A 13,770-nucleotide genomic window follows, 5' to 3' on the forward strand; every position below is an offset into this window, starting at 1 on the left:
TCTCGGAATGGTATAATACAAAATTTATGGACTTACAAGCTTGAACTTGCTGACGATGCATCTCTTGCAAGTCTCAACTAGCCTCGCGTCAGTGAAATATGAAACTGATACATTCACTCGCTGATGATGCACTTTATAAGTCCCAACTTGTCGAGATTTATCCAAACTAAAAACAAAACTGTATCAGTCTGCATACACGGACACTATTGCTGCTCAGTAAGTGAGAAGGTTCAGAATTACTCAGAGGTATTCAGAATTATTCAGCTAGAATTTAAAAGCAGAACATCTGCTTATTGAAGGCACTGATGTTACATTAATGTAGCTATCAGCATCGTGTGATCTCCTGTTAAAAATCATGTCTGACAAATGTGTATTTTACTATTAACAACCTGATACCTAATGCATGTTCCTTATTTCATTTTAATTATATATTTAATATTTATCATACTGATTACTCATGGATGGTTTTTCTATAATTTTCAAACCAGTTGTTGTTGTTGTTGTTGTGGTCTTCAGTCCTGAGACTGGTTTGATGCAGCTCTCCATGCTAATCTATCCTGTGCAAGCTTCTTCATCTCCCAGTACCTACTGCAATCTACATCCTTCTGAATCAGCTTAGTGTATTCATCTCTCGGTCTCTCTCTACGATTTTTACCCTCCACGCTGCCCTCCAATACTAAATTGGTGATCCCTTGATGGCTCAGGACATGTCCTACCAACCTATCCCTTCTTCTGGTCAAGTTGTGCCACAAACTTCTCTTCTCCCCAACCCTATTCAATACCTCCTCATTAGTTACGTGATCTACCCACCTAATCTTCAACATTCTTCTGTAGCACCACATTTCAAAAGCTTCTATCCTCTTCTTGTCCAAACTATTTATTGTCCATGTTTCACTTCCATACATGGCTACACTCCATACAAAAACGTTCAGAAATGACTTCCTGACACCTAAATCTATACTCGATGTTAACTAATTTCTCTTCTTCAGAAACGCTTTCCTTGCCATTGCCAGTCTACATTTTATATCCTCTCTACTTCGACCATCATCAGTTATTTTGCTCCCCAAATAGCAAAACTCCTTTACTACTTTAAGTGTCTGATTTCCTTATCTAATTCCCTCAGCATCACCCAACATTATTCGGCTACATTCCATTATCCTCGTTTTGCTTTTGTTGATGTTCATCTTATATCCTCCTTTCAAAACACTGTCCATTCCGTTCAACTGCTCTTCCAAGTCCTTTGCTGTCTCTGACAGAATTACAATGTCATCGGCGAACCTCAAAGTTTTTATTTCTTCTCCATGAATTTTAATACCTACTCCAAATTTTTCTTTTGTTTCCTTCACTGCTTTCTCAAAATACAGATTGAGTAACATCGGGGACAGGCTACAACCCTGTCTCACTCCCTTCCCAACCACTGCTCCCCTTTCATGCCCCTCGACTCTTATAACTGCCATCTGGTTTCTGTACAAATTGTAAATAGCCTTTCGCTCCCTGTATTTTACCCCTGCCACCATTAGAATTTGAAAGAGAGCATTCCAGTCAACATTGTCAAAATCTTTCTCTAAGTCTACAAATGCTAGAAACATAGGTTTGCCTTTCCTTAATCTTCCTTCTAAGATAAGTCGTAGGGTCAGTATTGCCTCACGTGTTCCAACATTTCTACGGAATCCAAACTGATCTTCCCCGAGGTCAGCTTCTACCAGTTTTTCCATTCGTCTGTAAAGAATTCGCGTTAGTATTTTGCAGCCGTGACTTATTAAACTGATTGTTCGGTAATTTTCACATCTGTCAACACCTGCTTTCTTTGGGATTGGAATTATTATATTCTTCTTGAAGTCTGAGGGTATTTCACCTGTCTCGTAGATCTTGCTCACCAGATGGTAGAGTTTTGTCAGGACTGGCTCTCCCAAGGCCGTCAGTAGTTCTAATGGAATGTTGTCTACTCCAGGGGCCTTGTTTCGACTCAGGTCTTTCAGTGCTCTGTCAAACTCTTAACGCAGTATCGTATCTCCCATTTCATCTTCATCTACATCCTCTTCCATTTCCATAATATTGTCCTCATGTACATCGCCCTTGTATAGACCCTCTATATACTCCTTCCACCTTTCTGCTTTCCCCTCTTTGCTTAGAACTGGGTTTCCATCTGAGCTCTTGATATTCATACAAGTGGCTCTCTTTTCACCAAAGGTCTCTTTAATTTTCCTGTAGGCTGTATCTATCTTACCCCTAGTGAGATAAGCCTCTACATCCTTACATTTGTCCTCTAGCCATGCCTGCTTAGCCATTTTGCACTTCCTGTCGATCTCATTTTTGAGACGTTTGTATTCCTTTTTGCCTGCTTCATTTACTGCATTTTTAATATTTTCTCCTTTCATCAATTAAATTCAATATTTCTTCCGTTACCCAAGGATTTATAATAGCCCTCGTCTTTTTACCTACTTGATCCTCTGCTGCCTTCACTACTTCATCCCTCAGAGCTATCCATTCGTCTTCTACTGTATTTCTTTCCCCCATTCCTGTCAATTTTTCCCTTATGCTCTCCCTGAAACTCTGTACAACCTCTGGTTCTTTCAGTTTATCCAGGTCCTATCTTCTTAAATTCCCACCTTTTTGCAATTTCTTCAGTTTTAATCTACAGTTCATAACCAATAGATTGCGGTCAGAGTCCACATCTACCCCTGGAAATGTCGTAAAATTTAAAACCTGGTTCCTAAATCTGTGTCTTACCATTATATAATCTATCTGATACCTTTCAGTATTTCCAGGATTCTTCCATGTATACAACATTCTTTCATGATTCTTGAACCAAGTGTTAGCTATGAATAAGTTATGCTCTCTGCAAAATTCTACCAGACGGCCTCCTCTTTCATTTCTTAGCCCCAATCCATATTCACCTACTATGTTTCTTTCTCTCCCTTTTCCTACTGTCGAATTCCAGTCACCCATGACTATTAAATTTCGTCTCCCTTCACTACCTGAATAATTTCTTTTATCCCATCATACATTTGTTCAATTTCTTCGTCATCTGCAGAGCTAGTTGGCATATAAACTTGTACTACTGTAGTAGGCATGGGCTTGTTGTACAGGTCAGTAATATTGATGGAATTCGACAAATGCGGGAATTCTCCACGAAAAAAGTATATCGTCTGCCACATACTGAATATTCTTCTTCCCGAATCGTTTTCTCTTATGCAGTCTATCGTTCACGCATTTGTCATACATGTTTCTTCCCATATCTATGAATACACCTACGTTATCTTTCCTAAGATATGCTTTTTTCCTCATTCAGTATCATAGACTGTGTGACCGTCGAAAATACAGCCAATTGATCACTGAGCTGTGGAGAACGTAGACCGGCTTGTATCTGTTCAACGAAGACCAAGTCCAGTAGGCCGAAATTCATGAATATCATCATCGACTTTGAAACTCTATTGCATTAGCAATGATGCGTCAGCCAGCAGCGAAATGCATTAAATTAGATGATTCTGAATGGGTTTCTGTCCAGTTTGCAGTTAGAAGTCCAATACGTACATGTGTTCGGCTTAATGATCCTATACAATTCTTTCATGCAGGTTTTCACGTTTTAAAAGTAACAGACAAAGTCATATTAACCAACCAATGAAGATCATGTGGTGTCACCGCCAGACACCACACTTGCTAGGTGGTAGCCTTTAAATCGGCCGCGGTCCGTTAGTATACGTCGGACCCGCGTGTCGCCACTGTCAGTGATTACAGACCGAGCGCCGCCACACGGCAGGTCTAGAGAATCGTCCTAGCACTCGTCCCAGTTGTACAACCGACTTTGCTAGCGATGGTTCACTGACAAAATACGCTCTCATTTGCCGAGACGATTGTTAGCATAGCCTTCAGCTACGTCATTTGCTACGACCTAGGAAGGCGCCATTACGAGTTTATATTGAGATTGTAATTAATGTTTCATCAAGAGCGATGTTCTCCAATTATGGATTAAAGTTAAGTATTCAAGCAGCTACGTTCTTTTCTTCATAATATAATTACTTTACCTTGTTCCAGACCTCACGCCAGTCTGCGTGAGCTTAAACGCGTGCATTTCGGCCTGCTCTAGCAACACGGTGTTGGCTCTTCTGCCAACACATCAGATCAAATGTTCCCTACTTTGCAGCTTTCTCTTGCTAAAGATACAGTACAAAGAAAGTGAGTTTAATGCCATCTCAAATTAGTGATGATTGATACTTGACTAATTTTATTAATAAGCTTTCCGAGAGAGAGAGAGATTCTAGCTGGGTCTTGAAGCGAAATAATTCAGCTAGCCGTGTTATCAAATACCCTACTCCACTGTTAACATTCGTACTAGCAAAAGATGATCGCGGTAGCTTACACACGTTAAGTAGTGTAGGAAAAGAAGCAAGTACTGTGCACCACGATGTGTGTCTGTACAGAGGATGCATGAGCAGAAACAAAGAGAGCAGCGGCGAGACGTCACAGGCTGAGGCCAATCATTTGCTGTACAAGAATATAAATGTAATTTGACACTCCGACTTGGCGGCTAGGAGAAAAAGAAAGGTCCACCGACAATGTCAGTGGGGACCCGAAATACACTGATGACCCACAACATTACGGCAGCTTACATAATAGCCGGTATGTCGACTTTTGGCACGGATAAGAGCGACGACGCGTCGTGACACGGAAGCAGTGAGGCCCTGGTAGGTCGCTGGGTGGCGTCCGCACCACATCTGCACACATACAGGCCACCTGATTCCCGCACATTCCAAGCAGGCTGCCATAATCTCTGACGTCACGTTCGGTGAAATTCCAGACGTGCTCGATCGAGTTCAGATCTGGCGAGTTGGGGGGGGGGGGGGGGGAGCACATCAACTATAACTCATCACTGCTTCCTTCAAACCACTCCATCACACTCCTGGCCTTGTGTGATGGCGCAAAAGCTTGCTGAAAAACGCAGCTGCTGTTGCGAAACACGATCGTCACGAAAGGGTGTACGAGGTCTGCAACCAGCGTACGGTACCCCTGTGCCGTCGTGGTGACTTGCACGAGCTCCACTGGACCCACGGATGGCCACGTGAACGTTCCCCAGGGGATAATGGAGCCGCCGCCAGCTTGTCTCCGTCCCACAGTACAGGAGTCGAGCAGTTGTTCCCGCGGAAGACGACGGATTCGCGCCCTCCCATCGGCAGGATGAAGAAGGTGTTGGGATTCGTCAGACCGTGCTATGCTCTCCCACTGCTCCAATGTGCAGGGCCGATGGTCACGTGCTCACTTGAGTCATAGTTGTCTATGTCGTGGTGTTAACACTGGCAAACGGATGGGTCGTCGACTTTGGAGTCCCACGGGTAGGAGTGTTCGGTGCACTGTGTTTTCAGGCACACTTGGACTCTGCCCAGCATTAGTTCCGCCGTAGTTCGCCGCCTGCCCTGTTTTACCAGCCTGCTCAGCCCTCAACGTGGCTGCCCAACCACACGACGTCTGGTCGTGGTTTCATCTTCGTTTGTCCACCCGTTGAAGACACCACAGCACTTCTCGAACACCCGACAAGTCGCGCAGTTTCCAAAATACTCGTGCCGACCCTCCGGGCCATCACAAGTTGCCCTCGCTCAAATTCAGACAGACCGCATGCGTTACCCATTCTACACACGAACAGCGCGCTCATTGATACTACATGCACCTTGCGTGTATTTGCCTAGTATTCATTCTTCGCCACGTGACGCTGCTATCGGCCGGACGGATTCATATCGATGGCAGGTCAGTTGTCATACTTTTCTAGCTGAGCAGTGTAAATAAATCATTTTTTGATGTACAAAGATGGAACATTGATGCACGGACCACAGGTTACGTGTATAATATTGTGTTCATGGTTTAGACTATTTCGAGTTGTAATTAAAGGGGATCTGTCGTTGTGACAGAGGAAGAACAGTTCAAAGTGTATTTCGTATTTCTAAGTAAACTTCAGCAACACCCTTCAAAGGATCGAAATCCAGAATAAGAGAATATTCGTACACTGTAGTGGGACAGAGTAATTGGATCACCAGTACACTTCGTAAATGTGACCGTATACAATCAAAAATAAGAGAAAAGTAAATGACAGAACCGACACGGCGAAAGGTACGAAACGAATGCAGCAGCTGAAGTACACACTACTTGAATTTATAACTTTTGTCTCTGTAAATGTAAATGAAAAATAATCAAAATCTGGTTGGAACTGCATTAACCACACTTAATGTTGTGTTTGATAGTCGAATAGCAGCAGCAAAGGCTATTTTAGAAATTTCCAACATGCTGCTTTCATATGGTCATTGAATTTTTCGGAAAAAAGATGGATCAAAGAATGAAAAAAAATGTGGTACACAGATATGGAGAGCGTAATATACCACGTAACCAACTCGGATATTTATGACGATAATAAAATCAGTGCGCATAGGTGGTTTGAGACTTCAGTTTACGTTGATGATAAAATTTATGCCATCCCAAGTACCCTTCCTGTATAACGAAAGATGAATTGTCAGGGGCGATCATTATTGAATTCGTAGGAATGAGAGCGGAAACGTACGCTCCCATAACTGGAGTGCAAGGTGTAATGCGTAGAGAGAAAGATGTGAAAAGCTCACTAGCAAATGAAGAGGGAACGCGTGCTAAAAGGAAATGAAAAGTCGACTGTGCATCATATAATTCGTTCGAATCTGTACACAGTTGACGACTACAATGCAAAGCACATTAGCACTCTCGGTAAAGGATGATTAGCACTTCATATTTGACGATGAGGTGAGCACTGATTTATGGGGGCACTACTATCTGAAGAATAATGACTGTAATGACTAATTTTATCGTAAATGCCTGAAAACGTTAATAATGTAAGACAAATTTTTGAAAAATGAGTGTGAAATGTAAATTGTAGATAATAATAGTAATGTTGTAATTACAGATTTTAATTTGAGTTCACTATCACATACTTCTTACTCATATTCTGATTACTTTGATGTACCCTTTTCTCTGGAAATATAGTGATCCACCATAGTAGCTCAGACAGCGAATGTATAAACAGCATTGTATGTAAAATGATTGAATGTAAAAACATCGTAGGCAGAAGCACTGTACATAGCAGCATTGTATGGAAGAAATGTAACAAATTTTATGTCAGGAGTACATTTGTTTAGCTTTTTCCTTCCTCTTCCCTTAGTCCCATATTTTTTTCACTTCAGTGTGTGTGGGGGGAGGGGGGTGACTACGAAGGAGGAGGAGAGGAATTAGAGATTTCCACACTGTTGCTGGAGAGAGATAGCATGAGCTAGGAATAAAGAACTTGATGTATTTAATACAGAAGAGACTCGCTCCGTCTCTCTCTCTCTCTCTGTACGTGTGTGTGTGTGTGTGTGTGTGTGTGTGTGTGTTGCGCTTGAACACAATTCACAGACAAATTTCTTTGACCTTGTCGTCTGTGAAGCTTACATAATGTTTTACCTGCGTATCTGACGACAGTTTTACAAGGCTGTGATTGACTGGTGAGGATGGAAGGGGGGCTGTGGGGTTCAATGCACAACTGGACTAACTGGAGCTCTTTCAAATTTATTTTATTTATTTATACTATATTGCACCCGGGGCAGCCTCATTTTGATACTGTACTGAGATTGGCGGGAGTGATTTGTGTCACGTGACGTCACAAATATAAATAAAGTATACTCGAGTCGCTGGAGTCTATACCACTGTTCTTCCTATGTACACCTGACACCATGTGTTTGTGATTTTATGTACTCGTCACTTGTCCAGCAGTCTTTCGCAGTATTTAAATACTCACCCATCTTTGTCGTCGGTTTGATCACTGTGCCATTATTGAATCTTTGTAGCACTCTGCTGATGCGATCTGCAACTGTTTTTACGAGTCGGATAAAACCCATCCTTAGATAGTTCCTCTTAAGCACAAGTCTGGGATATTATTAAACAGCGGTGGCATGACGAGACCACCAGCCGCCGCTGTCACTTGTGTTTATGTACCGACAGTCAGTTCAGGTGAATGGACCACCTTCAGGCCGCATATCAAAGGAAAGTTCCTCGCCTCAAGTTCGTAATTATTGTCAGTCGTAAATACGTGTATACGTGTGTCCATTGCCTTAAAAATGGTTCAAAATGGTTCAAATGGCTCTGAGCACTATGGGACTTAACATCTATGGTCATCAGTCCCGTAGAACTTAGAACTACTTAAACCTAACTAACCTAAGGACATCACACAACACCCAATCATCAAAAATTGGTTGAAATGGCTCTGAGCACTATGGGACTTTTGAGGTCATCAGTCCCCTGGAACTTTGAACTACTGACACCTAACTAACATAAGGTAATCACACACATCCATTCCCGAGGCAGGATTCGAACCTGCGGCCATAGCGGTCGCGCGGTTCCAGAGTGTAGCGCCTAGAACAGCTCGGCCACCTCGGCTGGCTCCATTGCCTTACACATTTTCACTAAGTGCAAAAAATTGCACTATTCCTCATGTTGTGACTTTAAAGGCGTATTCCGTCAGCTTATCTAAGCAACTGCACATCGAAGTTCCGAAACTTGGAGAAACACGGATTCGCCATGATACCACATAACATATATGTATAGCATATCAACAATTCAGTTTGTCGAGCCAATTTCAGTTCAAAAGTCAGATAACGGAGTCTTCACAGACTCCAAGTATGTGCCCGGTATTGGAACACGTAGCATTAGGCCAGGGGGGCAGTGGGCGTGCCCCACGTAACGTGTGCAGCCTGTGCCACCTGGAGGGGGCCGAGGTCACGCCTGGCACTCGGCTTTGCTCGCTGCTTCTCGGAATCGCACGGAACAGCGCGACGTTTCATTTAGCATCGCCATACGGCGTTTTCCACTCGGTACAAGTGTCTCGGTTCGGCAGCATCGCGCTGTCAGCGATGTCTAACCTTCGCTGTTTGTTCGTGGAGTGAAGGACCTTCACAACTCCAGCTGCTGTTTGCACAGAAAATGGCAGTCTGGAGATCTATCTTCACAATCCTCTACAATGAATGGGAATGACGTAAGACTGAAATGAGAATTCTCATTTCGCATAATGACAGGTATTACGTATTTGCTATTAAATGATATTACAACACCTTGCAAAAAGATTTTAAGATTTAGTTGACAGTGAAAGAGCAAACATTTACAGCGATCGAGATTGTTCTGTACGTCAAAAAGCACTTCCTACTAAATTTTCAGGACTGGAGCGCATGAAGAAAGTGGTGGTACGAATAATAAAATGTCGCGCCCATTATTGCATTGTCAGTTGCAACAGCTTTCATTGCAAGTGAATGAAGGGTGCGGAGACTTTACGGCAAAGTGCGTTGGTTAAGTTACGGGGCATTTTTCGATTTCAATCTCGCTGTTGTCGAATTTCGGAAGGAAAGAGGAGCGCAGGGACGAAAATTGGAATATCTGGGTTGGAATGCAGACTTCGCAATTCAAGTGGCCTTGGCTGCATACTGCCACTTCTTAAGACGTTACGAAGAACCTTCTTTGTGATTTGATCGCGATGCGTTTAAAAAGGTAATCGCGTGGGAGAATCGAAACACACTGACAAAGCAGCTCCATATGCTCACTAACGTTAAAGGAAACGCGAGATTTGAAGAATTCATTGTGGCCGTGAAAGAGTCAAAAAGTTAGATTTATAATGTTATATTTTACATTTGTTTTCGAGACCATGTGTCAAATGGTTCAAGTGACTCTGAATACTATGGGACTTAACAGCTGAGGTCATCAGTCCCCTAGAACTTAGAACTTCTTCAACCTAACTAACCTAAGGACATCACACACATCCACGCCCGAGGCAGGATTCGAACCTGCGTCCGTAGCGTTCACGCGGTTCCAGACTGAAGCGCCGAGAACCTCACGGTCACTCTGGCCGGCAGACCATTTGTCGTTTCAGTTGAAAGAGGCACTGTGCAACTGCAGGTGTAACTGCAAATCTTAATGACAAATCTTTTTTACGTTAAAACTATTCACGTTTTCTATATTGATTTTCTCAGTAGAGTTTCCAAGCCTCCATAATGATTACGAAACTAAACAATTCACGGTTACGTGGACACGTGAGTGCAAAACTCTGTGAAATTGTCTGCATCTCTCCGTATGCCGACAGTTTGCGCCACATAAAAATTATATTATGTCTTCAGCGTGCCAAAAATAAATAAATAATACTGAGAATTTTTTTTTTTTGGTGACATGTAGTTGAGAAATGTGAAATCTAAGACTAAGTAGTATGCGTGCGCCTGACTGCACCCTGCGTGCTCCCCTCTGTCTCCGGCTGCGCGCGCGAGTCTCCGGTACCTGTTGATGCCGTCGTAGCCGGCGCCCAGGCCCACGCTGTCGACGCCCGCCACGCCCCTCACGTGCTCGATGTGGGCTGCAACAAGAGCGGAGCGCGCGCTGACGCCGGCCGCTCTGCTCTACGGCCTAGTCGACTCTACGGCGCGCAGTCAGCCTGGCCTACTCACCCGCCGCGTCGGCCACGGTGGCGTCCTGGCTGCAGGTCAGGAACTGCGAGTAGAAGTTGACCATCACCAGCCCGCGGTTCAGCGCCTGCAACCGTGCGCAGCTCAGCACACAGCCGACACCAGTAGCAAGGCGTTGAGGTAACTTTCAATTCTGTACCGACTACAAGCGCTGGATAAAAAGTAATGAGAACTATTATTTTTCTATGACGTAACTGTATTGACAGGCGTACTTGTAGTTACCCACTTTCAACATAATTTCTACCTTTGTTTATGACCTCTGCCACGTGTCCGGAAGACGTAAGCGAGCTACACTAGTGAAGGCGGCCACAGCAACAGTAGTGGTGAAGGTTGTGACCGGAGTACGAGTGGTCAGTCACTGACTAAAGTTTCACCGTCTGATGCTTGTGCAGTACAGATGTCCCGTATTGACACACCTACGGCGTGGATAATGTCATCTTTGGTACTGTACGGGATCGTTCGCCGTAGCAGAGAGATCGTAATCTCGGCGACTCGTGGCGGGTGAGTCCGGTGGACCCTCCGGACACTCCCGTTGCCAGCGGCACGAGGGGTCGTGGACAGCAGCAGCTGTCTGACATCGTGCATCCTCCTGCAGAATGTTGCGGTGCTGTTCTGTGAAACGTCATCGCTTTCACGTGAGTGCTGAACGAAAGTAGTGTTTGGTTACGAGCAGTAGCAGGCAGCATCTACAGTCACTCTTTGTGGCGTAGCGTCGTGCAGTGTTACCCCATCAGCGTCGTACGCCACAATATACGCCACTTCACAGCACTCGGTGTAGCGCATACTTTCTGCGGACGAGGAAATTCGGAGTGCCCCATCTGTTGTATTGGCATTTCCAGTTCGGTTCGTTTGAGCGCATCCAGGAGCATTGGGACAATCTATGTTCTACTACAAAGTACTGCCATCCGAGCTGGCGGCCTTGACATCATCCAAGATGGCGCATTTTGAGGGAAGTTTGAATTTTAGTGGGAAGATAGGACAACTGGGCTACCTCCATTAACTTGTCACCAGACCGCCACCTCATCCTATGAACTGGCGCCACATTTCAATTTTGGAGGTAAAGAAAGGTCGCTTGGGCTATATCTACTAACCCAAGAAAATGGCAGGAAAGAAAGGGCATTGGGACTAACCTAAGTCACCTGATCGCCATCTCTTCCTACAGATTGGCAGGAAAAGGACTCAGCCTGCACTGGGCTGCTGGAGAGAGGAAGGAGTGTACTTTATTTATTTTGGAACAATTTATTTAGGGATGGAGTATATTTATCACAGTGATACAGAACACATGCTCTGACATGCCACACAGCATACAGACCTGCAACTACTCCAAAATAACTTACGTATAAACTCTGCACACACACTTGCTAATTGTAAACTGTGAAAATAACGCAATTCACAGCCTACACACCTGCATACCACTCGTAAATAATGCAATACGTTTATGTCTAGAGAGCCAAAAAATCCATAAATTGTTAAAATTATAATCCATCTAAAAGACTCTGCAAACATGCTTGCTAATTGTAAACTGTCAAAATCATGCAAAAGTCTTTATTTAAACAATTAGGCGCAGTGTGTTTGCCATGATGTCCAGACTCCAACTGACCTAGTACACAGTACCAAGACCAGAGGGCGCTGTGGTCCATTCCGTGACGTAATCAAAGATGGCAGCCATGACGTCAGCTGATGACAAGTACCATTATCCAATATGGCGGCAAACAGTGTATTCACCACACGGTCTGGACTCCAAGTGACCTAGTACACAGTACCACCACCAGAGGGCGCTGTGGTCCATTCCATGATGTAATCCAAAGTGGAGGGGGGGAAAGGCAGGAAAACTACCCTGCCTTTGCTGGACATAAGTTTTTATTTTCCATGCAGTGTCTCCTCCACGAGATCTAGACTCCAACTGATCTAGTACACAATTCTGCCACCAGAGGGCACTGTCATACCTCCTGTGATGTAATCCAAGATGGTGATCTGTAGGGGGAAAATGGCCCGAAAATGACTCAGCCTGATCACACTGATAAAAAGCACATACTCTGATATGCTTGGGGTCACACCACACAGAGCACAGATCTGGAAACTACTCCTGAATAACGCTTTGCAGACACGCAAACAATTCCTAACTTACCGAAATAATTTCACTATATACCTGCTAACTTCTCCTAAATAATGTAGCACAGCGATGTGTAGACATGCTCAGTACTCCTAAACTGACCCAATAGTGCACAGCACAGCTTACAGACCCACTCGCAAAATAATGCAAGAGATACACACACACACACACACACACACTGCCTGCTGACCCCCGTCCACTAGACTGCACAGGAGGCTACCGACAGCCCCATGAAGTGATGCAGCCATTAGCTGTCAACCCACACACAGGCGCCCATTCGGGTCCTGCACACATGAGGCAGTGGCATCCCTTTCATATTCAACACCTGAGAAATTCCTCTTGAAGTATGTTTTCACCTAGGCGCCGTTGGTGACACAACCGGACGCAAGCGAAGACCTATTTACAAAGCACAGACGCTCCAAGGTGGGATGCGTGCACGTGTGTTCACCGCTACCCTCCCTCCACCTGTGGTCTGGCGAAGAGCTAATTGCTGGGCGACGCTGCAGAAATCCGTTCCAGAATAGCAGAAGCTGCTTTGTCCTTAGCGATTCTAACAGACCATGCGTGACATGTGGCTGACGCATCACCGCCTGTAGCTACATACTATTGCAAGTGCATCTAGCAACATTCTCAGCGTTGTACTGAAGCCATGTAGCTATCTAAAATAATAACTGTGTCGAAATCTAGTAAATTGCATAGTGTCCCAGAAATAGTTAACGTGCACTTTTGTAGGAGTTTTCGTGATGTCTCAGCTTGTATGAGCGGAAATTCTTGCCCTAACAGAAACTGTTTACGAAAACAGTGCAGAATAACATCAAATCTACTCTTCCTAGCGCTCCTAACGTAATATCCCATCCACTATGTGTTACTCTTCCTGCTTTCAACACACACAAACGTCCCCACCACTATGTAGAAACTCCTATATCCCAGCATAAAGGATGTCTTGTGAATGAATCGAGCATTACGATTAGCTCTTATCGAATTTACCTGCCCAATTATTGATGCCGCTGGTATCGAAGCAGCATCCACCTATCCTTTCTTTCTGCAGATGAGACTTTCAAGGTAAAAACTATTTTACACAGATCGCCATATTGCACCAACAATTAAAACCTGCAAATTGCCCCTACATATCTTCAAATATGGAAAGACTCCTAGTCGATTACACTGCTC

At 44.2% G+C, this 13,770-nt stretch overlaps 1 protein-coding gene across 1 annotated transcript in view; it reads right to left on the bottom strand.

The window, feature by feature from the left end:
- The window catches only part of LOC124798081 (dipeptidase 1-like), a 200,103-nt gene that overhangs the window by 30,464 nt on the left and 155,869 nt on the right, over positions 1-13,770 (bottom strand). The window contains exons 8-9 of the mRNA XM_047261322.1: positions 10,470-10,554; positions 10,303-10,378 (exon numbers count right to left, since the gene is read on the bottom strand). Coding sequence (XP_047117278.1) covers positions 10,303-10,378; positions 10,470-10,554 — 161 coding nt within the window. The remainder of the gene's footprint in view (positions 1-10,302; positions 10,379-10,469; positions 10,555-13,770) is intronic.

This window comes from Schistocerca piceifrons, chromosome 5 (genome assembly GCF_021461385.2).
Source record: "Schistocerca piceifrons isolate TAMUIC-IGC-003096 chromosome 5, iqSchPice1.1, whole genome shotgun sequence".
Lineage (NCBI taxonomy): Eukaryota > Metazoa > Arthropoda > Insecta > Orthoptera > Acrididae > Schistocerca > Schistocerca piceifrons.